We start from the raw sequence: 25,600 nt of genomic DNA, 5'->3' as shown, positions 1-25,600 counted from the left end.
ATTCATTCCGAGGCTACTCTGGTCGGAAGCGATCACATGACACGAGCGTTCAACCAATCGGTACGCAGTAAAGGCCGGTGCTAAACCTATCGCTTGACGGAAGAATTTTCTCACCATGGCGACTGATGAAACGGATGCAGCTCTCAACCATAAGAGGAATGGCTTCGCCCGTATTCTAAAATTGGAGGAGAGCATTATTTGAATAGTATGAATAATTACATCCAATCGTAGATGGTCAAGAGGAAGCTGCCAAGGACATAAAACAACTGCAACCTTAATACCAGGATGACTGCCTCATACGCGTTCAGGAGGAAGGGATGCCAGACATGAGCTGGGGGGAGGTTGCTGTTGCTAGGAGACTACAATTTTCCTCTTTATTTTGGTTTTTCCACCATAAATGTGACGCTGGGTACCATGTGGAATACATATCTTATGATGATATTATTATTATTATTATTACATCCTGGTTTTGGAATCACTGCAGTACTGTCGCTGATCATGGAATTATATTTTGTTTTTCCAGTATGATGCCAAATGATGCCAGGAGGGGGCGCTTTACACATGACGTCCCATTTTTTTTTTAAACTCCCGTGTCACACTGCTCGGGAGATTCCCAATTTTGACTACAATACTCACTTTATAAAGCAACTATTGACACAATACAGAGTTCATTTGTAAGGTGAAAAAAAGAACATGTAAAAAACAAAATAAACATTCATACAAATTGAATGGATAAACAATGAAAGCATTTGTGTTTTATTTCCTTCTAATTTACACTTTTGTAACACATTATTTCAACGCACCACAGTCGAGAGTCCAGAAATCTCCCGATTTCTGATACTTAAAGGACAACCGACGTCACTCTGTTGTTTCTTAACTGACATCAGAAAAACGTTTTATAGCATCTAAAATACCCAAAACACATAGGCTGATATTTTTAGTCAATTGCAAAACACCAATAAAAATTACTTAAAGTGTGCTAAATCTGCTAAAAAAAAAAAAAAGTTGGGCATTTTCACAAAGTCCCGCCCCCAATACGTGACGTCACCCAAGCCTTGCTCGAGAATCAAAACAACGGCTTCAGATTCGGAGAAGATGCTTTCTTGCTATGAAAGGTTGTTATGTTCCAGTTATGAATATGATTCAAATAGTTCTGAAGAGGAAAGCATAAATGTTTGCAATCGATTAAAGAAGGTCTTCCGGTTCATTTTGAGGCATCAAGACTGATGTGTAGCGTCCCAGAAAATGGTGCCAGAGCTCCGTTGGAAATGGGCTGATTTGTCTGCTTCGAATTTATGTCAGCGAATATCAAATAGTTGTCTTGGTGCAACACACAACGATTCACCATCGCGTTACTTATGTGTTTTCCTTCTAATTTCGCCATCAACACGGATCAACACGAAGTTTTCAGACGAATCAAATTACCGCAAAATGTGTCCTTTCTCGGTCAGGGGCGTTCCTTTAGTGACGTCACCTACGGACTCGTCACCAACTCAAAAACAAGACTTCCTGAATATTCAGCGAGAGTCTTAAAACGTAAAATATTGCTATATGCAGTGGAATCTTTGTAAAATACGCTGAGTAGAAGTCATTTGAAGCCATTTTACAAATTATGGACACAACTTGTCCGGAGGCGTCTGTTGTCCTTTAATATGTATGCTCATTCCATATCAAATTAACATCTGTGGATGTTGAATACGCTTCCAAATATGCCCTCGCACCTCACGGGTGGCAACTGTGGGAAAATCATATGTTCCAAAACAAAACCACACTGACACGGCAGATAATTACCTGTTTTCGTACTGCAGAGTTTCTCCGGTCACTTTGCACATAGAGAGAGGGGAAACATCACTCTGTCATTAAGTCGCCAAAGTACCTATTTATACGCGCACAACTTTGGTAGCACATTTTTTTTTTCACAGTGACACATATGTTGGGAATATCTTGAAAGAGTGACAGGGAAAATAATACACCCAGAGTGCCAAGAAATTAAGAGAGCCTTTGAGATAGTGCGCATGTGTGTTTATGTACTTCCTTCCTTCACCACACGTACCTGGCAAGGCAACAGTCGGTCTTCTGACCTAAAGGGGGGAAGAGAGGACAAGTGTAGACCTTGGTGAGTAACAGTTAAAGCAGAATAGAAGCAAAACACGGGGGAGGAAGGAGTGAGCGTACTCATACAAAGGCTTTCCTGCTCAGTTACGGAAATGCTAACATTTCCTCAGGAAGACCCCCCACTCTTTTCAGTCCACCCCCCCCCCCAGCACATCTGTTGTCCACATATGGTCGCAGTCACTGTGACCTCAACATACAGGACACGTCTAAAACGTATTGAAGGACACGCACTCTCTCCGATGGTTTTCTGGATGAGGTCATGCTTGGCGTCGAGCTTGGTGATCAGGTTCCTGCCTTCAAGAAACTCCTTCAGCTTCTACACAACACACCATACGTACATAGGAGTGTGTAGTTCAGGTGCACGAAAAAGTGCAGTAAATCAAAGCGCTCTTTGAATCCAGTCCAAAGCCAAAAAGCCGTTATTCAAACCTGCCACTGACCGTAAAGTAGAACTGTTCTGTTTCCTGTTGGTTGGCCCGCCTCTTGGCAAGGCTGGGCTTGCTGAGATAGGATTCGCTGAACGTCGATTTCACCGACTCCATGCTGTTGCTATGGTGGAAGCAATCAGACACGTCGTAGTCCTCCACTGTCACCATATCCTGGATGGTAGACAGAGTGGCCTCCATGGTCTTCTTGACCTGATGAGCAGCAGAGCCAGGCGAAGAATGAGCATGTGAAGGCCTGTTATAAACATCGAGGGGAAACGAATACGAACTTCTTCGTTTTCTATCTTGAGTGTGGAGAGGCGGGATTGAAGCTGCTGACATCTCTGGAGAAGCTCACTTTCCAGCGGCTGCTGCGCACACATGACGCTCATCTATGCAAAGACAAACGCGGGTTTTGTAGTTTGAAATACGGCAGAAGAGGATTGCGTAATACAGAAACATATATCTACCGTGTCTCCCATATGCGACTGAAAGTCAAAGCGAGCTGGGGGGCAGAAGACATTGTTGTAGGTCTCCATCAGCTTCTGTTTGTCTCCGTTGGGTTCTAAACTTTCAGCGGCATTCTCCAGTGTCTCCAGACCAGTGTGTTTGGATACTTCGACATTCTGTTCTGCTGACAAGTAGGTCCTCAGGGCGCGGTGGAGGCTGGCATGGTAACCCAGGTCACAGCACTGGACAAACATGAGTTAATCGTTGTGGTGAAACGGACGCCAATGAATGCCTCTACCGCAAGGGTGTACAAACGTTTTGCAAAGGGGACCAGATTTGGTCTTTTAAAAATGTAGGGGTGGTGGTAGGGGGGGGGCAATCTTAGCGGACCTTCTTTACATATAAATGCAATTAATTACAATAAATCGCTTCAGATTGAACTCTAATTCATTCACTGCTAGACGATGTGCAAAAATGTGTCCAGTCCAATGCCAGGGTTTTTGTCATTTTCACTCAAACTGCAGGACTCACAGAATCTTGAGTTTTACGACTACAAAAAGAAAAAGAGTTAATTCCTAAGTTATATGGGTCTGGAGTTATCTGATTGTGAAATGGGGTCGGCTGCACACAATACAACACATACATATTATAATAATAAATAATAATACATTTAATTTCTAAGCGCCTTTCAAAACTTTCAAGGACACTTTACAGTCATGGGATAAGAACTTCTTTTTTATTTTGTGTGCGCGGGTGAGCAGCGGCAGCCATTCGCGCCAGCGTTCACTCGACCCGGCAGCAAAGTTCTGAAAGGAAAGTGATCCACTGCTGAAAAGGACACCGATCTTCTCTCTTTCATCTAGAACTGCTTCATGTCGCAGAGAGGGTACAGCAAGTACTGAAGAATGAATGACTTTATGTGGCTTTGTGTCGTCATATTATTTATTTAGTTTTTTTTTCTTTTGACTTATGTTTATGTAGACATTAGTAAGAAATATTGTGCCAAGTCTATTCTCTTGGTCTTTTCTGTAATAGCGTACAATCGCTAACTGGCTGGCTGGCTAGCAATCTAGCTTGCTAACTATTAGCTATCGAGTGGCTTGCTTTCTATCTATTGGTCTTACTATTCTATTTGAGTTACTTCCAGGTTGAGTGAATGCTGGCGAGTGTGGCTGCCGCTGCTCACCCACAGTGACTCTAAAGTGACCTTGAGAGTTTTGAAAGGCGCTTAGAAATGAAATGTATTATTATTATTATTATAAAGAAAGAAGTAGAAAAACAAAACACAGGAGCTGCTGGAAAGGCAGCCACTCTCGCTGCCCCATCATATTGATTTATATAGCGCTTTAGCAACAGCTGAAGTTGGAACAAAGCGCTAACATGGACAAAAGGCAAATGATGCCTCCCTGTGGAAGGTCTGACCAGCGCTTTATCGGCACCCCTCCGCAATAAATTCGGGAATGGCAGCCAATGAGTTAATTATGGAGAATCCTTTTGTGAGAGGCGATATAGCAACCTAAAGTTTGACACTGTGGGTCCTCAAAAAAATGTATATATGTACTGCACCTACTTTTTTCTCTCCGTATTTTTGTGTGCAAAAACCTTCAGGGTGGTAGTTGTTTTCAATACTCACGTCAATGATGTCAGAGAGGTCATGGATGTAATACTTGAAGACGCAGCCGTTGGTGGCCTCCAGAGCGAGAAGATACTCATTCCTAGCTTTGATGGCTTTTAGCTTGTTCTCCGTGTACTTGGCTTGTCTCTGAGAAAACGATGGGAACAAAGAGCCATTGACGACCTGACCGTTGAATACTCAAATACACACAATCAAGTCGATACAACAGCACGTGGCATCTTCCATGATCTAACGTCGCTCGCTCACCTTCTCCTTCATCTTTTCTATTTTCTTTACACTGGATCGGCGAATGGGTTTGTCTTCAGCCTTTATGCTAGCGAGGGTATCTGGCGAGCGTGGCGTCTGACGGTCGTCTTGGCGACTGGAGCGCCCCATCTGTTTCTCCTCCTGCTTCTCGGCCTCCTTCAGCTTGGACTCGGCGTTGATGCTGTCCGTGTTGTACATGTGGTACGTCTTCATCACCTACGAACATGACATTTCCGTCACATTTTTCCACCATGTGGCTTTGGGGAAATGATGGGCCAGTTTTCATAGTGAAGGAGTCACCCACACACACATACACTTATGGTCAAACACATGAAAGTGGGAAATCAAGCTGGGTCAGCCCCAGTTGAGCGACCAACACTCGGCTATTTTGATTGAAACTCCCAAGAAAGTCATTGCTTTTTTTATAAGTACGCATGTGCATGTCAACTGAACTGGATTTATTTATAACACTTTGCACACTGTAATTGGCGGGTTGAGCTGCAGCTAAACATTGAGCACACACACACATACACACACACACCAGAGCGACTTGGCTGCGCTTTGCACATGACTAACCAACGTTGTTGCTCCTGACAGCCCAAGACCACTAAAACAATGACTGTAAAAAAAATAAAATAAATAAAATAAAATAGTGGTGAGGTTGATGTCTTGTCATATTTTCTAGCTATCTGTATAAATTAAGTGGAAATCAATATTACCGATCCAGCTGTCTATTGTGCTTAGAGTAGAAAGTATTATGAGTATTAATGATTATTACGTGGCTACTAAAATGAAAGGAAAACAGAATCCCACCAATCCTGCATCCAAATGTGTTTTTTGGTACTTGAATGAATCACAAATGATTTTTTTGCTATTGTAAATATACAAATAAATGTCTTGATCACTACCGGCATATATTTATTTATGTATGTATTTATGTATATATTTATTTCTGTATTTACGTGTGTATTGATGTATTTATTTGTGTGTGTACTTATTCGTTTATTTATTTAATTGCTAATAAATGTTCAGTCTTGTTTCAAGCGTTTGGATCACCGCCAGCATATATTTATTTATGTATCTATTTATGAATTTACATATGTATTTGTGTGTGTATTGATGTCTCTATTTGTGTGTGTATTGATGTATGTACTTGCTAATAAATGTTCGGTCTTGTTTCGAGTGTCTGGCTCACCACCGGCATACATTTATTGATGTACAATATCTATCTATCTATCTATCTACAGAAAAATAACTTTGGGGATGCACAATGTATTTATTTCTGATTTGTGCATTTACTTATTTACTTATCTATTCATTTTTCTATCTATTTTTTTATCTATGTATATATTCATCTATCTACACACACACACACACAAAAATAACTTTGGGGGATGCACATATTCAAAAGTTACCCAAAGTGATTTTGTCTTACCGAATAAAGTTCATTGAGAACCTTCATCAAGTCTTCTTGCAGCTGCACGCCAACCTCTTTGCTCTAAAGAGGCAAGAATGATTCAAATGAGTTAATCACAGTGAATAAAGAGCTTGTTAACAATTATATCGGTGTCATTAGCAAGATTACTCGGCAGTAATTGTGTATTGTCCGTTCGGTAAACTTGCAAAACCAACTCAAGCGTGGTGTTAAGCAACAAGACTCATCTATTTTGCCTATCTGGCAGGATGAACGTATTGCAGGAAGGATACAGGAGAATGGCTGCATTTGCGGGGGAACAAGCCTGGACACAATTTGAATTCTCTGCCCCTCATGTGACACACTTCAGACACGCGTCATGACATCGAAAAATAAAAATGACGGCATGGAATAGCTGATATTGATGAGAACCAGGCCATTCAATTTGAATTGCCGCAGTGTTAATCCAGCCTGAGTTAAAAAAAAAAAAAAACAGGGCAAGAAGTTGAATCCTGACAAGACTGTTAAAAGGTCAGGATAAGGATGAGAGAGGGATAAATGCGTGTGGGGGGGAGAAAGCGACAGGCGAATGATTTAGGGTTCTGCGGCGGACAAATGAGGTAACGAGGCAACTGAGGTCGCCCCGCCCTCCGGCTTTAAAGCGCTGAAGAGTGGTAACAGCAGTCGAAAACTAATCAGCCATGGCTGAGCCGTCCTGTCCCTTAGCCATCCTATCCATTAACTGTGAATCTTAACCTTTGACCTTCTTCTTCTGGCCTGTGCTTGATTGTCTGGCTAGGAAGGTGATGACAATAAAAATAAAATAAAATCGAAATGTAAATGAAAAAAATAAAATGAAAGGAAATGAAAGGTAATAAGATAGAAAAAGAAAGAAAGAAAGAAAGAAAGAAAGAAAGAAAGAAAAAGAAAGAAAAAGAAAGAGAGAACGAAAGAGAAAGAGAGATAGAGAGAGAGAGAGAGAGAGAGAAAGAGAGAGAGAGAAAGAGAGAGAGAAAGAGAGAGAGAGAGAGAGAGAAAGAGAGAGAGAGAGAGAGAGAGAAAGAAATAAAGAAAGAAAAAGAAAGAAAGAAAAAGAGAGATAGAGATAGAGAGAGAGAAAGAGAGAAAGAGAGAAAAAGAGAGAGAGAAAGAGAGAGAAAGAGAGAAAGGGAGTGAGAAAGAGAAAGAGAGAGAGAGAAAAAGAAAGAAATAAAGAAAGAAAAAGAAAGAAAAAGAAAGAGAGAAAGAAAGAGAGAACGAAAGAGAAAGAGAGAGAGAGAGAGAGAGAGAGAGAGAGAGAGAGAGAAAAGAGAGAAAGAGAGAGAGAGAAAGAGAGAAAGAGAGTGAGAAAGAGAGAGAGAAAGAGAGAAAGAGAAAGAGAGAAAGAAATAAAGAAAGAAAAAGAAAGAAAGAGAAAGATAGCTAGAGATAGAGAGAGAGAGAGAGAGAGAGAAAAAGAGAGAGAAAAAGAGAGAGAGAGAGAGAGAGAGAGAGAGAGAGAGAGAGAGAGAGAGAGAAAGAAAGAAAGAAAGAAAGAAAGAAAGAAAGAAAGAAAGAAAGAAAGAAAGAAAAAGAAAGAAAGAAATGAAAAAATAAAGAAAGAAAGAAAAGAAGAAAGAAAGAAAGAAAAATAACCTGACAATTTAAGCGACAATTTAACCTGACAATTTAAGTGAGATTTTTTTTTTCTACACCACACCATAAAGAAGTGAAATTAAAATTAGGATAAAAATGATTGTGGAATGACTACAGAACAGATGCAACGTGCACATTCACGACTTGGAAGAATCTGCATTAGCGAGTGAGCATTGCCTTCTTAAAGAGACGTCCCGAGTCCTCGCTGATCTGCGCAAAGCGTGGAATGATGTTGTTGAGGTAGAGGTCGGACAGCGTGGCGTGGTCGCGGCTCTCCCTTTTCACCTGAAGCAGCAACAGGTTCCAGCAGTTCACTGGGGATAAGATACTTTGCTCCTTCCTGTGCAGGATGACAATGATGGACAACAAGTCTTTAGATGTAATCGGAGCCTCTTCCTCAAAGCGCAAGTTAGACCAAAAAGCATTTTTTTCCCCTTTCATTTATTTTTAAAGTACAACCGACATCACTTTTTTGTTTCCTAACTGACATCAGTAAAACGTTTTATAGCATCTAAAATACCCAAAACACACAGTCTGATATTTTTAGTCAAAGGCAAAACACTAATAAAAATGACTTAATCTGTCCAAAATCTGCCAAAAAAATGAACCCGGAAGTGACCAGTTTCAGAAGGTCCCGCCCCCTTGGTCGTGGTGTCACCCCAAGATGTCTTGCCTTGCTGGAGAATCAAAACAATGGCTTCAGATTCGGAGAATATGCTTTCTTGTTACTCATCCAGTTATGAATATGATTCAAATAGTTCTGAAGAGGAAAGCATACATGTTTGCAATCGATGAAAGAATTTAGTCCGTGCCATTTTGAGGCAATAGGGGGGGAAATGTAGCACCAAAAAAGAGGCAGAAAATGGCGACAAAGCTCCGTGTAAGGAATTAATCAGCCCGTTTCCACAGGCTGATTAATTCCTTACACAGAGCTTTGTCGCCTTCTTTTGCCTCTTTTTGGTGCAACACGAAGTTTTCAGACCAAACAAAAGTACCGCAAAATGCATTGACGTGATGGAAGGACTGCTACAATGTGTCCTTTTTTCGGTCAGGGGCGTTCTTTCAGTGACGTAACTTGAGGACTCGTCACCAACTGAAAAACAAGACTTCCAGAATATTCAGCGCCAGTCTTAAAACATAAAATATAGTTATATGCGGTGGAATCTTTGTAAAATACGCTCAGTAGAAGTCATTTGAAGCCATTTCACAAATTACGGACACAACTTGTCCGGAGACGTCGGTTGTCCTTTAAGTTCCCCTTTTGGCTGATGGATGCGGACAGAGCCACGCAGCTTGTCAAAGATAGGAACAAGTTCATTGTGCAGCACGCTATTTTTCACCAAGATGAAACAACCGGTGGAATAACACACATGGAGGGAAAGAACGCCCAGACAGATTTTTACAGAAAACAGCCACCCTGTGTCTTACCCCACACCACACCCCCAATTCCCCCTACCAGGTCAGTGAGCCAACCTAAACAGGGGATTCAGCCAGCGTACAGAACCCAGCAGGAAGTGGTAAGGCTCCCCAAAAAGCACAGCTGTTGCAGAATAGAAAGGGGGAAGAAAAAAATAGAAATGGGTGGGGGTTGGGCGGAAGTTCCTCTTATAATCTGCCTGGAGATTTTGCAGTGATTGTGTCTCATTTTGCCCATTTGTAGATATAGTATTTAAGAGATGCCCATTTCACGGTAAGATCAGAGCATTGTCATCAAACGGCTTTTTTTGAGTGTTGCTGTGCCGATTACCATTTTGTGTTTGGGAGCCTTTTACTGAGCGAGTTGCTTGTTCTGTAGCCACAAAGGGACATATGTCTTCTTGTGCCGGTCCCAAGCCCGGATAAATACAGAGGGTTGTGTCAGGAAGGGCATCCGACGTAAAAGCTTGGCCAAAACAAACATGCGGATCAAACCTCTAAAGATGGAGGACACTGATTTGCTGTGGCGACCCCTTGAAGGGAAATGCCGAAAGGAAAAGAAGAAGAAGAGGTGAGGAAAAAGTACAGTTTGCTTTCCAGGTTGAAGTAAGAATATATGTTGAACTGTATATAAACTTAGTAAATTACGCTCAGTAGAAGTCATTTGAAGCCATTTTACAAATTATGGACACAACTTGTCCGGAGATGTCGGTTGTCCTTTAAGTGGATAATACAAAGTCTTTGTTTGATAAGAGAAGCGCTAAATCACTGCATGGAGTCAATAAATAGTGGACACATTGATGAACAGCCGCAGTCACACTAAGCACTAGGTCACACCGACAGAGGAAGTCTTTGACAAAAAGAGAGAGGGGGAACTATGTGGGAAGACTGGATCAAGGTTGAGTCAGAGAGAATGATGTGATGTGCTGGTACTGGCACTCACTGGTCAGATGACTCAATATGTGCAATAATGTGATCTCTAACAAAAGGTCACGGTGACACACAGCCTAGCATTTTTACAACATGCAGTAACATTCAGACTTTTGTGACTTTTTTTTTAATAGCTTTTGGACATTTGTCCGAGCGCTAATTGAGTTTTGGATGGGTTAGCCTTGACGTCGGATCTGACTTGACGTACTGTTGATGTTGACATACTGACGTGTACGGAGATCACATTTTATTTAATTTGGTTTCAAAATGGTTCATATCGCTGATTTTAGCGGACAGTGTGGAGGAAGCTCGGCATTTTGTACGACTCTAAAATGTTATGGATCCATATAGAGAAAGTAGCACATTCAAAATTAATTACTGTTTCATAACATTAGCTACCATGCTAGCACGCGTCACTTCTCGCGATCGGTCATTCATTTAACTTATTTACTGCTATTCACAAATTTATTTGTGAATTGAAAATAAGACAGAGCGCCATTCCCGAATTTGTTCAGGTTTTGTTTTTTCTTGTTTGGGTGCCGATTAAGTGCTGGCCAACGCCTGTGGCAAGGTTTTCCCCTTCTACAAGGGGGCAGCATTTCCTTTTTTTCCATGTTAGTGCTTTGTTCCAGCTCCAGCTGTTCTTAAAGCGCTACAGTGTATAAACCAATATGTATGTATTGCATTGTATTTTGGACAGCTGCCTCCATTTCAAGATCATATAATTCCAGACCCATATAATTTAGGAATACTCTTTTTTTCTGGTGAAAGAAGAGAGTCTAAGGTTTCTTACGCTTCTCTGAATGTTTATGTAGTCCTAAAACTCAATATTCTGTGGGTCCTGGAATTTGGGTGATAATGACAAAAAACCCTACCAATGGAATGGACACATTTTTACCCATTTGGCAATGAACGAGTTAAGGATTATCTAACCCTAAAAGTTAGATCTTAAATTAGTAAATCCATTTTATTGATGCACTAGATCACTCCTCCTAGCTGTCTGCTCACTTTCCGGTGCTTCCAACTTCCCCCGATTAAGTAACATTTTCCTCCAGAAAAACAAGTTTCACTACTGGCTCAATCAAGTGGCCTCCCCGTTTTATGTGACATGGGGCACCCTGAGTCAGTTCCCGATCACCAGGGCACAACAGCACTCAGGGTGAAATAACAAGCCGGGGCCTCGGTTATCAGAATGTAAACACGAAAATGTCATTGGCCTCTTTTGAAGGTCACATGGTGCACTTAGTTTAACATTGCGAGCATTCGAGTCAGGTGACGGCAGTGAGTCACATGGGTGGGAAATGCTAAATGGTCATTTACAGTCAGGATGAAAGCACATAACATTAAATGGAGCATCGCTGCAGGGAGATTTTTCTTTACGACCTTACAACCAAAGGACTCTTTCGTGATGAGACACGCGCACACAAACCAAGTCATAAATTATGATTACGATAAATGTTAAATACTAGTAGTTCCACAAACAATAGTCGCGTGTGGGTTGGGACAATATGGAAGCCACTAATTGCTCAGTGGCTTACGGATCGCTAATACAAGGCTAAAAAAACGCTTAAAGGACAACCGACGTCACTTTTTTTGTTTTTTAATAGCATCTAAAATACCCAAAACACGCAGTATGATATTTTTAGTCAAATGCTAAACACCAATAAAAATGACTTAAAGTGTCCAAAATCTGCAATAAATTGAGCTACGAATTGGGCATTTCCAGAAAGTCTCGCCCCCAGTTCATGACGCCACGCCAAGACGTCTTGCATTGCTCGTGAATCAAAACAATGGCTTCACATTCGGAGAATATGCTTTCTTGTTACACATCCAGTTATGAATTTGATTCAAATAGTTCTGAAGAGGAAAGCATACATGTTTGCAATCGATTTATATGTGCCATTTTGAGGCAACATTGGGGGAAAATCTCTCACCCAAAAAAAGAGGCACAAAATGGCGACCTCCAGTGGCCACCTCCGCTTCCACAGGCTGATAAATTCCTTATATGGAGCTTGGATGCCCTCTTCTGGCAGCTTTTGGGTGCAACACGGTTCTCAGACCAAACATGTACAGCAAAATACATTGACGTGACGGAAGGACTGCTACAATGTGTCTTTTTTCGGTCAGGGGGCGGTCCTTTCATGACGTCACGTACGGATTTGTCAGCAACGCAAAAACAAGACTTACTGAATTTCAGAGCGAGTCTTAAAACGTAAAATATAGCTATATGCGGTGGAATCATATTAAAATACGCTCAGTAGAAGTCATTTGAAGCCCTTTTATAAATTATGGACACAACTTGTCCGGAGATGTCGGTTGTCCTTTAATATGGCATAATATGGGGCATTATTTTATCATTGAGTGTTCATGAAGACATCCTGCAGCAGTACCCCCACAAAGGTGCAGAGTCAGTGCATATTTCCAAAACATTCAGTTGGGATTGAATAAATGTCAAAAACTACCAAAGAACCAGCATTGGCTTTTCTTATCATGAAATGTATAAGTTTGACTGATTAAAAAGATAGAGTGAATTTGTTTCACTGTCTCCCTGGCTTCCTCCTCCTCTTTAAATTTTCCATGAGGTCATTTTAATGTGAATGAAACAATGTGACAACCTTCCAGGAGACGGTGAACTGACACTGTCAAAATCTTCTACCCTATATGGAAAAGTGGGAACTTCCCCAGCAGCCAGCAAAAGTACAGCCAACCCAAAAAAATAATAATATTGGAACTACATAATTGGGGATATTTTTCAGGACACATTTTTCTTTCGACTGGGGAAAGAAAATATAGGGCAAGACATGTCTTCCTTTCCTGATAAATGTTTCAAAAAGCTGGCATGACTCAGCTGGCTTGCCCAGACGAATGAGCTCATCTTATCCCACCTGGGAGGACAATCTGAGCGGAGTGTTCGAGACTGTGCAAGAGAATGTCTAGAGATTTTGTATTAGCTTTGTTACAGCTTCACATGTTATTAAAGCGCGATACAAATCAATTTGTATTGTATGGTATTGTATTAGAATGGATCCCATTTATCCAGTGTCATTATTTAAATGGAATTTGTCAGGTGTTGTTGGTTTCCCTATTTTATTTGTTCACTGAGGAAATGTGTCTCGCAAATGAGGAATGTTATTCATTCGCATCTGTAACTTTGTGTTGCGGTGAATAATGACATGTTTTTTTAATATTTTGATTCTAAGGCCGACAAGGGGCAGCATTCGTGCATGAAAGGATCGCACATAACAGCAGACGTTCCACAGAAGCGAACAGCAAATGCTTTTAACTTGAGAAAAATAACTCAACAATGCTTGAATAGTGATGCTGATTCTTCTCGATTGTGCGTGGAGGGGATTTACAGCATGAAATCGGATCAAGATTTCAAAATGAAGACCTTGTCAGGCATTTTAACAGCAAACGTGGTGCCTCTTCTATTCATGCTTGAATCTAGTCCTTTGTAACTATACAAAAAATAAACTTATTAGTATGATGCACTATGGCGGCACAGTAAACCCCATCCACGAAAATTAAATAAAAACTCCTATCTTATTTTTATTAGTCAGGATGGCATTTTTAAAAATGCCATCCTTACTAAATTGAGCGTTTGGATACAATGTTGTGGCAAGTTATGTAAGGGCCATGGCTAATTAACCCCGAGACTGGCCGAAAAGTGAGTGAGAGGGCATGCCTGCCTGCCAAATTTGTGACTCATCATCCTGTCAGCCCACGAGCATGCGTAATCCGGTTAAAAGCCCAGAGCAGTAAATTTACCAATATCAGCCGTCTTGTCTCTATGGTCTCAATACAACACACAAAAAGCTTTTCGGGTTAGAAAAAAAACACAACAAAACACACAAAAAAAAAAAAAAATCCATATGCACATGGACAGAAAAATAGCTGAAATTCCAATGTGGCACCCGGACAGAGCAGTACAGCTGATTAACTCATTCACTGCCAGATGATCTGCAAAAATGTGTCCACTCCAGTGCCAGGGTTTTTGTCATTTTCACTCAAATTACAGCCCCCACATAATACTGAGTTTTACGACTACATAAAGAGTCAATACAGTGTTAGAAACCTTAGACTCTTAATTCTCAAGTTAGATGGCTCTGGAGTTATCCAGGTTTGAAATATGGGTGGCTGTATAAAATACAATAAAATACATACATGTTGATTTGAAGCTGTAACAAAGCGCTAACATGGACAAAAGGAAAACATTGTCACAGGTCTAACCAGCGCTTGATCGCCACCTCTGCAAGAAAAAACAAAACCTGAACAAACATATAATGATAGTTTGGACAGGTGATATCATAATCTTTAACGGTAGACATGTCAACAAAAATGGTTGTTTGAGCGGCAAAGGCAATGGAATGTAAAGAAGAATTTGTTTTGCTATTTAAAGGCTGTTCAAGAAATATAATTAAATAAATCCACTACGGTAAGTTGTATTTCAAGCCTAAAAACCTGATTCACATGTTCATTTTTTACATAGCGATGTCAACATGGCGTCCATCAGCACTTCCTGTTGATTCTTGTTTTGATCAAGCATTCATTTCATCGGTGCAAGTTTAAAAAAAACACTCAATGACTCCATTTTGATAACCAAGTGTGTGTCGCTTTCATACTTCAGCAGATGGTCTTTAGTGCTGCGTGTCTTTGTGAGGAAGCGCTCAGCCAGCTTTTCCATGTTACGACTGTAGTCCATTTCAATCTCCGCCTTCTTCCTAAAGAAATCCTGCAGGTCTTGAAGCAGCTGCACCCGCAGTTCACACTGCTGGTCCAGACACTTCAGCTGCTCCACCAGCTGGGCACGAATCTCTGTAAAGGCAGAGGAGAGAGACATGTTGTTCAGAATACAGAATTAAGATCTGCATATATATGTGTTTATTGTTTGCTTTATGTTAATACTTTTGTTAAAGGACAACCGACGTCACTTTTTTGTTTTTTAACTGACATCAGAAAAATGTTTTATAGCATCTAAAATACCCCAAACACGCAGTATGATATTTTTAGTCAAATGCAAAACACCAATAAAAATGACTTAAAGTGTCCAAAATCTGCAAAAAAAATGAGACGCGAATTGGGCATTTTCAGAAAGTCCCGCCCCCAGTTCGTGACATCACGCCAAGACGTCTTGTATTGCTAGTGAATCAAAACAATGGCTTCAGATTCAGAGAATATGCTTTCTTGTTACACATCCAGTGATGAATATGATTCAAATAGTTCTGAAGAGGAAAGCATACATGTTTGCAATCGATTAAAGAATTTATTTGTGCCATTTTGAAGCAACATTGGGGGGAAATCTCTCACCCAAAAAAAAAGAGGCACAAAATGGCGACCTCCTGTGGCCACCTCCGTTTCCACAGGCTGATAAATTTCTTATATGGAGCTTGGATGCCCTCTTCTGGCGGCTTTTGGGTGCAACACGGTTCTCAGACCAAACATGCACAGCAAAATACATTGGCGTGATGGAAGGACTGCTACAATGCGTCTTTTACGGTCAGGGGCGGTCCTTTAGTGACGTCACGTACGGAAATGTTTTGATTTAGATTAGATTAGAAACCACTATTCATCTCACAGTGGAGAAATTCGCAATTCACAGCAGCAAAGTTATGAAAGGAAGAGGAAAGGAGTAAGTAGAATAGCATGTCATACGATAGCTAGCATAGCCAATAAATACAGTATTTTCTATTCTATAAGGCACACCAATAGCCTTGATTATCTTTAAAATAAATGACCCTGCGCCTTCTACTGAATGTGAAGTAATATTGAGCCACAACAGATCTCGCAACGACTGTAGGCAGCTACCGACTCCATTTCCCCCCGTAGAAGGAACGTGCAGTTCATGCTGGGATATATAAAACTTAAAACCAACCTGTACTGTAGCGTCTTATAATGAATGCGGTGTGCCTTATATCTGAAAACTTTTTTAAACACGTCAATCGTTGAAAGTGCGCCTTCCAGTCCGTAAAATACAGTCGCCACAAAAAAATGCACATTAGATATGCTATTAACATATTGTCGTTGGCCTTTATTTGCTTTATTCCGAGTGTCTGTGATGTCTTCGATGATGACCGCAAAGTGACAACGTTAAAATCTCAGATGAGAGAATGGGCAAGATGTGAAAACTTGATTGTTAGCTTAAAATCAGTGTGCGGAGCGATTGGGCATAAGATGTGGCCGTTAGCAGCTCTTGAGTGAATGTGAATCCTGTTACCGCTCGCAGGAAGAAATCGACTGAAGCGCCTCAGCGACTGTCATCCTTTAATTCATGACATATGAAGGTTTTATGATACACGATCGAACATAAAGCTATGATGTGTATCCATGTCACACACACCCACCCCCACATGCAAAAATCTAAAAGCGGTCGTTTATGCTTGCTTATCACTTCCCATTTCCCCTCTGACTCCCGCCCACATTTCCTTCCATGCTGCTCCCAGTCTGGTCTCTTAATTAATCGAGTGCACACTGTTGAAATATTCAATCAGAAAAGGAAAAAAAAAACTGGTGTGCAGTGTAATCCCGCTTGGTTTCAGGAAGCGAGTTGCCACGTGCACGCGGTTACATGCGCTCGCATTCGCGCGCGAACCCATTAATGATAAATGGATCAGTGGCGACAGCTGACAGATTAATGCTATGCTCTCCTAGCCGCTTGCCAACAGTTTGTGCGCGCCACACGTGCATCCTTGTACAATGGGGAGAAGCACACGCAGCTTGCCCTACCCTCTGCAATGTTGGCTGTACAGAAACAATGTGTTCTGCCCTCCATTTTGGCTCCTGTTCACCATCAAATTCCCTGACACACAAGCACAGACTGTCGTACACATTTCGCAGGCGATTCTGGCAAGGGCCCCTCGTCAGTTGAGCCAAGAGCCTCTTTGATGCTGCCTTTGCACTTTATAACCGAGGGTGCAGTTCCACATTACAGCAAAGAGAAGTGGAATTTCGAAAAAGGTGTCTGAGCGCACACGCTCCATCTGAAACATGTGTTTCACACAGTCCTACGCAGACCCAACCAGGAAATAAACTCAAATTAACACAGACCCAAAACAAACACGTACACAGTCAGCGTCGGAGCCAATAACCTGTTGTGTTTGCTTTGACAACATGTGTGTGCACATTTGTGATGAATCTACACACTGCAAAGCACCGTGAATGACAGGGATGGAGTCAGCATGTAGTCACTGGGACCACAGAACCACAAGGTGACAGCCTTGCAATTAACTGTCATGGGACAACAACAATGCATTACCACACCGCACAAACAGCGCCACCGAAAAACAGCATTCCTAAAAGCGCACCGCAATCAACAACATTAGAACCGCTAGAACACGTGTCAAAGTCAAGGCCCGGGGGCCAGATCCGGCCCGCCACATTATTTTATGCAGCCCGTGATAGAAAATCATCCATGTCAATTTCCATGATGCCTGCTAAAGTCTGAAATCAAAATGTCAAATTTTCTCATGTAATCCAGCATAACTGTCATTGTTCTTGACTTCTGATTTTAAATCTATTTTAGTCATCAATTTAATGTGTGCTGTGTATGTAATAAGTGGGTGGGAGTAACCATTTATATGGTTTCCCACAAATCATGACGGCTCTCCAATGCAAACTAACTACAATGTAGCCCGGGACAAAAAAAAAAAAATCATTTGACACCCCAGCTCTAGCGCAATCGACAGAATTTGGATTGGAATAAGAGATTTTGCATATTCCAGATAGTAAATAAACACCACATTTTCTGGATTTTAAAGTGCACCGGATTATAAAGCGCACTTTCAGTGAATGACATATTTTAAAACGTGTTCCATATATAAAGTGTAATGTATTATAAGGCGCCTGGTCAGCTTTATTAAAAAAAAAAGGCTTCTAGGTGCGCCTTGTAGTGCGGAAAAACCAGTAAAGAAATTGTCACACGCAACATTTATCAATCTTGTGACACATGAGGGTGTGTGTGCATCTACGGGTTTGTTTCCTGTTTTTGAGATTATGCCGCATCCACAAGAAATAACCATCAAACTGAAAATGTAGCATCACAGTTTGACTTTTTAAGTTCCGGACCAGAGTGGACGACCCACATGGGTTCCAGGTTTTTATAAAACCAGCTTCAAACGTGGCTAAATTCCATCTCAGACATTCCAAAAAGAACACTATTTCCAAAATCTATAGCTATATGACTCAACCATTGGGAGAGACTGAGCTCTTTAAAACTACCCACTGTTGATCCTGGCCTTTTTTCCTGGCGTCATAAAAAAAGTCAGGCTTTTCATCTTTGAAAGACACGTTGCAAAAAGAAAGGAGGCGAGACATTCACGGCATAGATCGATGCAGTCCCTCTGCAATGGTCATCATCCTCCTCAGCCAGAAAGAAGTGGGATGTGAAGTGAAATGTTTCCAACCCCCCTCCAGAAAGCTCAGTCATATTTTCCAGGCAGATGAGAACAGGTCTTGCAATCTAGATCTGGGATTGTGCTTCACAGATGCACTCATCTTGATTCTCACCACCCCCCCACGACCCCCTTCATGTCAACATTACTGTCTCACTCAATCAACAGCACCTTTAAAGCAAAGAGGTACTCTTGCTCTCATGGTGTCATTCTATTGACAAACCTTCATATGACCTATGATCTATTTGTCCGAAGGCGAAGAAGACGTCTGGTGAAGAGCATTTAATCAAGTGGCAATGTCTATGAAAGTCCACTGTACTGTAAGATTATTAAAACATTTTTTCCTCTTAAAAATGTTACAGCACCAAACGATCGATCGTACATTATTGACAACCGCTCATTATGGCCCTCGAAGGGAATACGAACAGAAGCAGAATTGCGCGTCAGACAGAGCGTGGGTCGAAAGACAAACAAGAAATGCAATATACGTTTGTTTTACATTTCCATTCATTGTTAAAAAGTGATAGATCGCCAACCGCCTGTTCACGTGAGCTTTTCCATCGGACTGAAAGACTGTCTATTGTCTTTGGCAGAGATTGTAGTCGTTCTTAACGTCTGAGACCTCAAAATCAGTCAGACACGCTGCACTGATATCGTGCGGTTTAGACATATTGAGTCAAATAAAGGCGCTGCCAAAGGGCCTGTCACATAAACACTCTGGGTGGAGTCCAGAATAGATATTCCTTTCCATCTTGACGTGACATTGAGAAAAAAAGGGTTCTCGGTCGACCAATCAATCTGTCCACCATATATGTATAGCTGACGAACATTATACAACACAATACATTGATTTATTTAGCGCTTTAACAACAGCTGAAGCTGTAACAAAGTGCTTAACATGGACAACTATCATATACAGCAAATAAAGCAGTCACAAAGATAGTACAAAGCATCAGGCGGTAAAACCAAGATCAAGTTTGAATCATGCTGAGTCAAATGCCAAAGATTACAAGTGAGTTTTGAGACGAGTTTTAAAGATGGGCAGCGAATGTTCAGTGGCAGATCATTCCAGAGACTGGGACCAGCAACGGAAAAGGCTCGATCCCCTCTGAGCCTCCGTTTAGTTTTTGGCACATCTAGTAATGTCTGGTCAGAAGACTTGAGGCGTTGAGGTGTGTTGGGGTGGATGAGCTCGGAGAGGTAAGGAGGAGCGAGGCCATTTTAAAATTTGAAGACAAAAAATAAGGTCTTGAAAAGAACACTAAAATGTAAAGGGAGCCAGAGAAGGGATGCCAGAGTAGGAGTTATGTGCTCCCTCTTACGAGTTCCAGTCAAGAGGTGAGCAGCAGTGTTGTGGACCAGCTGGAGACGCTTCATGGAGGATTGGCTGACTCCAAATTAAAGCGCATTACAGTAATTGAGCCGAGATGTGACAAAAGCATGAATTACTGCTTTAAGGTGCTCATGAGAAAGGACATGTTTCGTTTTTAGCCAGCTGCCAAAGATGACCAATATGAATTAATTTCTGTGGTACCTACAAAGTCTTAATTTTAAAAATGCAAAAGAAGCAGTAGCAAACTGACCTGATCTGCACCACACACTGTAGATGGTTTTTGTGTGCAGAAAATAGAAATTCATTTTAAGCCTGCTAAGAAGCCATGACGGCACTGAGCTGGCATAAACACAAGAGACACATTTTGGGCCTCGAGTACATCTTCTACCCTGGGCTTGGACTCGCACACAATCTGACAGCAATAGGACTGCCAATTTGAGGCAATTTGGACCACATGTGAGAGGGGCGTGGGGGTAAAACGCTAGTTTCCTGCTACCATAAGATGGATATACAGTAAAGTCTCGTTATATCGATATCGGATATATCGATAGTCCCGGTTATATCGATATTTTTTCGGACTCCCTTGAATATCGATATAACGAGACTTTACTGTATATATATTTTTTTTCCATCTGGTGTTAAACAGGACGGCACATTCAGTCTACCCAAAGCAAGATGAGCTGTGTGCTGTTATGTGAGCTGCTTTATGATACCTGCAGGAATTTCCTTCACTCGGGTGAAGCTTCACTTCCGTTTGCTGCTGTCATATTTGGGACTTCTTTTGACAAAAAAACGATCTGGGGTCATTTTGAATCAACAGTGCCTCTGCTGGTTGTAGACAATTAGCACAGTTAGTAAACATTTTGCATCATTCCACATTCAGTGCTGTATCACAATTGCAGTGCTATGGGTCACTTAAAATATTGCAATGATTTATTGGTATCATCCGCACAACTGCCATTGCTTTGTAATGATCACACCAATGGTCACTTTTTCTGACTCATTGTGTCATTTGTCCAGCTTTTGGGTCAGTTCTACTGCACTAATGGTAGCCTTCCATTACATTGTGAATCTCTGTACTTATGTGACGTCATCATTTGTCATTGTTGCATTTTTTTTCCATAGCCAATAAAAGAAAGTAAAAACAGCAGCAATGCTGAGACCATCTTGCCCAATCGCTTCCAGCATTAATAACGTTGAGTTAAACCACCGCGAGCCCTTGTCCCTCTTGAGAATCAAAGAAACACAATGAAAATTGCAAGCTGTGTAAAGTGGAGGGGGGCGTTATGTGGAGGATAGGAGGGGAGGTCATAGCATCAGTCCTCCGCACAGGAAGCCACGCAACAGGAAGTAAGCGGGAGCGGTTCATTGCCTATAGCGAGCACAAGAGAGGGAGACTCTGAAATAACTACAGGAAGCACGTGCACAAAGGCCAATAAATATAGTGCGTATGCCCCCAACCTCCTACCCCCCCCCCCAAAAAAAAAAAAAAAAAAGACAGAAATAATCTGTATAATTACTCACAATTAGGTGAGGAACATTTTGTGTTTGGGAGCCTTTCACTGAGCGAGTTGCTTGTTCTGTAGCCACAAAGCCACATAAGTCTTCTTGTGGCGGTCCCAAGCCCGGATAAATACAGAGGGTTGTGTCAGGAAGGGCATCCGACGTAAAAGTTTGTCCAAAACAAACCTCTAAAGATGGAGGACACTGATTTGCTGTGGCGACCCCTTGAAGGGAAAAGCCGAAAGGAAAAGAAGAAGAAGAGGTGAGGAAAAAGTACAGTTTGCTTTCCAGGTTGAATATATGTTCAACTGTATATGGACAAAATTGGATGGCGATTTCAAGGTAACCGAATGGGTCGGTAGACTGAGGTTGCAAGTAGTGTTTCCTCAAAGGACTCTTAAACAGGGTGGTATCTATTAGTTCCAGACATGCCTTACTAATACTACTTCAGTTTGGAGACACATACACACAGCAGTATGTGAAGAAGGGGGGGGAGTAGAAGGAAAAGATAGAGTTACCATACAGTGAGTGTTGGAGGGGAAAGTATTGCTTCAATGGAACCATTCCAGACCATTTCTTTTTCTTGGGTCTACTTATTTCCTCTGAAAACACACACACACACACGAGAGAAAGGCATGGAGCCCGTCACCCACATTTCCCCAATTTAAGGAAATGCAGTGTTGTCTAAATGAGGCCAGTTAACAAGTGCGGTGCCTTCTAGACACGAAACACTCGCCAAAGTGTGAAAACCAAAGCAGGCCTGGCAATTATATGAAAAGAAAAGATGAGGACAATGGTGGAATGGGGGATTTTACGTGTGCTATGACCAAGGAAAATAAGTACGCGAGGGGAAATTTTAGATATGATGTTTTTCGGGTGCTCTTGTTAGTTCTTGTTCTTCATAATGGAGAACTGAGACCGAAGGGATTATTTTAACCAGGAAAGGAAACAAAGCTGGAATTTTGTTATGAACCACAAACAAATACTCCCACTGCACCAATTAAATCGCTGATGACCAAAGGAATCTAATACGGATGGATGATGGGAAGAGAATTTCAGCAAGTGCTTCCCAGTATCGTTCGTATAGGTCGTGAAACATCTGCCTGAGTGTGATCCTCAAATCAGGACAATACTTTCAATTGTATGTAAATGTTTCAAAGACACAGGACTGACGGTGAGCTGGGGAAGATGACGATGAGTTAGCAACAGAAGTGGCTGCGTGATCACCTTGGTGACCAGGTCAGAAGGTCATTAACCTTTTCACAGACTCCAGGATTCAGATAGCAGAATGGAAGATGTGATGTTTGCACTCGGAAGGGTGCCGATGCGTCTGTGGGCCTGGCTGTAAGCCATGTGGGCTTCCTGCCGGGGTTCCTTGACCCGAGAGAGGGCTTACGGGTCATAGGTCACATCACTATTCGGCGGAGGTCAGTCTCCCATGTCAACCAAATGGTATAAAACACATAGAATTTGCTTTCAGATCATTTTCAGCCGAGGCGAGATTATTGCTGCTGCTAGAATGTTCTTTTTTTCTGTCCTGCGCCATCGCATGCTCTGATTCCTCTCGTCAGAAGGGGGTTGGGACTTGGGGGGGATGGGGGTGCCCTATGCATAATGAAAAGGACTGCTTATCAAAAGTTAACTGCTCACCCACTTTAGAGTGCCTGCTCCACTAACCCAGTCTTGGGAGAGTGAGTAAGGGGGAAGGGAATGGGGGGTCTCTCTCATTCAAATATACAGACAAAAAAAATACATAAAATGTAATAAAATAAAATAAAAAATATAAACATTAATAAAATAGAATACAATTTAATAAAATAAAATAAAATAAAATACAATTTAATAAAATAAAATACAATTTAATAAAATAAAATAAAATAAAATAAAATAAAATAAAATAAAATAAAATAAAATAAAATAAAATAAAACAAAATAAAACAGTGTTTGGCTGGTGACAACTCCAGGGTGACTCTCACGAGGATAAGCGGTTTGAAGAATGAATGGATGCGACTAACAAAAGTGCCAACAGCGACATTGATTCAGTTGGACGCCTTACGTGACATTCCTCATTCACGCTGTGACTTTGAATTCAATTCAAACACACTACCAATGACACAAAAATCATTTCCTTTATATCGATTAAAAGTTGAGTAAAACGCCCATCCTGTAGTGTACTCATGGGGTAATTAGTCACAAAAATGAGAATCATAATGATGTTCCATTTTGCCCGCATGACCATGCAACCTGGTGTCACTTCTATTTCCTGTCACGGGCAGACACGGCCATCTGGGCTTCAATTTCTTCCAACGGTCTTCCCTCTCTGTCACAATCACGCACACACCCTTTGCCGAAGGGATACACACCACGACCGTACAGTCATCAGTGCCATCTGTCTGGGAAGGTTCGCTGAAAGTATCAAAACATGACGAAACCTGCTCACACGTAATATACCAACCCGTTTCAGCGGCGGAGACAATACTCAACTCAATTGGACGTGCGCCCACGTGTATGTTTATGTGTGCACTATTTCCAGTGTTTCCAAATGACCAGTGCATAACACCCTTCTTAATCAGCTTAGCAGCCAGTCAGGGGATTTGACTAATCCACAACACAAGCATGGGAAGAAGCCTGCTGAGTGTGTCTGCCTGTTTCACTGTGTGTGAGTGTGTGTGTGTGTGTGTGTGTCATCCTCCACCGTCTTCGCATCAAGCATTACGGCGTTTATCTATAAGACATGCGATGAAATGAAAGTAGCCATGGGTGGGAGCAGACGCCATTCAATGTGCAGTGTCTGCCGGGCGACGGATGGATGGGTCAGCCCCATTTCCATTAGCCGTTTGTCATACTTCCACTGAATGAATGATGCCGCGTAACACCTCCTCTGTAGATTAAATCGTAATTTGACATGTTTACCCCTCTCCTCCACCCCCACTGTATTTTACTTCTTACAGAAATTGATTCGTCAGCAACAAGCTGCTAGGGGAAATGACCAGCTGTCTGAATGCAACACTGTGTGTAAACGCCCCTATCTATAAGCCGACAGTCGATAGATAGGAACATGTTCCATCAGATGGAAGACCACGCGCATGGGTGTGTGTGTGCCCAAATTGGGGGCGGGGAGGTTCTTATCGCTGGATTTTAACGGACATGCGGCTAAAAAGGGGGATAGAGGATTGAGTGAGAAGCGGAGAGGGTCATATCTGCTGACGGCTGTCAAGTGGTGATGCTTATCTGCATGGAAAGGCGATGACCGAAGGGAATATGTTCTTTCTGACACTGAACATACCAACAACAAATTATTCTACGGGGATCGATGGGAAAAAAAAAGTGTTCCCAGTCACTTCTTCAGGAAAAAATACGAAATAACTCAAACTTTTATTTAAGTATGCACACTAATTAATTAAACTCCAGGATGGCTGCCAACAGCAAAACTTAAGAACTAATTGTAAAAAAATGGGTGTGATCTTGCTTGATAAACCTCACAATTGGTGATTTGTCATGCTCTCTACCCAATACAAAACTGAGCTATTGTATACCAGTGGCGGTCTCTTTCAGTCCAGCAGTCCTTTGTAGATTTGCATGCGAGATACATGACGAAAATGAGACGATAACAACCCCACCCTATCTAATGCTATTCCATGGAGGACGTTATGCTGCTGTGTACAAAGTACTATCGCGGGCCTAGGGGGGGAGCTTAATGTTTAAATGCACCAATACTCCAGGCGGGGGAAAAAAAATCCTATGATGATTATCACATTCAGCATTTCGATCAAGATTCTCCTCAAATCCGCCACTCCCATCAGAGCATCTTTTAAAGTGGTGCATTGAGAGGAAGGAAAAAAAAAGTGGGGCAAGCTGCATAGAGGAAACTCTGCACCTCAGCACAAAACAACCACTTCAACAGGGAGCGGTGGAATAAAAAAAATAAATCAGACAAAGGCTTGGCTGGAATTTTTCCTTTTTGTCAGGATTTTTTCTTGAAACCACTTCAATCATAACATACCTGGATTGTAGAAAAAAACACCCCATGCAGACACACAGTGAGAGCATTGCACTAATGCATGAAGAAAAGGAATTTAGATAAAGTAAGATAAAGTGATTCCTCGCAGA

At 41.6% G+C, this 25,600-nt stretch overlaps 1 protein-coding gene across 2 annotated transcripts in view; it reads right to left on the bottom strand.

Moving 5' to 3' along the window:
- srgap2 (SLIT-ROBO Rho GTPase activating protein 2) overlaps nt 1-25,600 on the bottom strand; it is a 59,074-nt gene that overhangs the window by 10,240 nt on the left and 23,234 nt on the right. For both annotated transcript variants that reach the window (XM_089009728.1, XM_089009729.1), the window contains exons 2-13: nt 14,890-15,082; nt 8,099-8,261; nt 6,308-6,370; nt 4,873-5,088; nt 4,624-4,752; nt 3,011-3,232; nt 2,831-2,932; nt 2,556-2,753; nt 2,347-2,431; nt 2,054-2,081; nt 1,792-1,822; nt 115-175 (exon numbers count right to left, since the gene is read on the bottom strand). In XM_089009728.1, coding sequence (XP_088865854.1) covers nt 115-175; nt 1,792-1,822; nt 2,054-2,081; nt 2,347-2,431; nt 2,556-2,753; nt 2,831-2,932; nt 3,011-3,232; nt 4,624-4,752; nt 4,873-5,088; nt 6,308-6,370; nt 8,099-8,261; nt 14,890-15,082 — 1,491 coding nt within the window. The remainder of the gene's footprint in view (nt 1-114; nt 176-1,791; nt 1,823-2,053; nt 2,082-2,346; nt 2,432-2,555; nt 2,754-2,830; nt 2,933-3,010; nt 3,233-4,623; nt 4,753-4,872; nt 5,089-6,307; nt 6,371-8,098; nt 8,262-14,889; nt 15,083-25,600) is intronic.

Source organism: Hippocampus bargibanti, linkage group LG12 (genome assembly GCF_051943395.1).
Source record: "Hippocampus bargibanti isolate YZ-2025 linkage group LG12, ASM5194339v1, whole genome shotgun sequence".
NCBI classification, from domain to species: Eukaryota; Metazoa; Chordata; class Actinopteri; order Syngnathiformes; family Syngnathidae; genus Hippocampus; species Hippocampus bargibanti.
The sequence above is the reverse complement of the archived record's forward strand: the minus strand, read 5'-3'. Positions and strand labels throughout refer to the sequence as shown.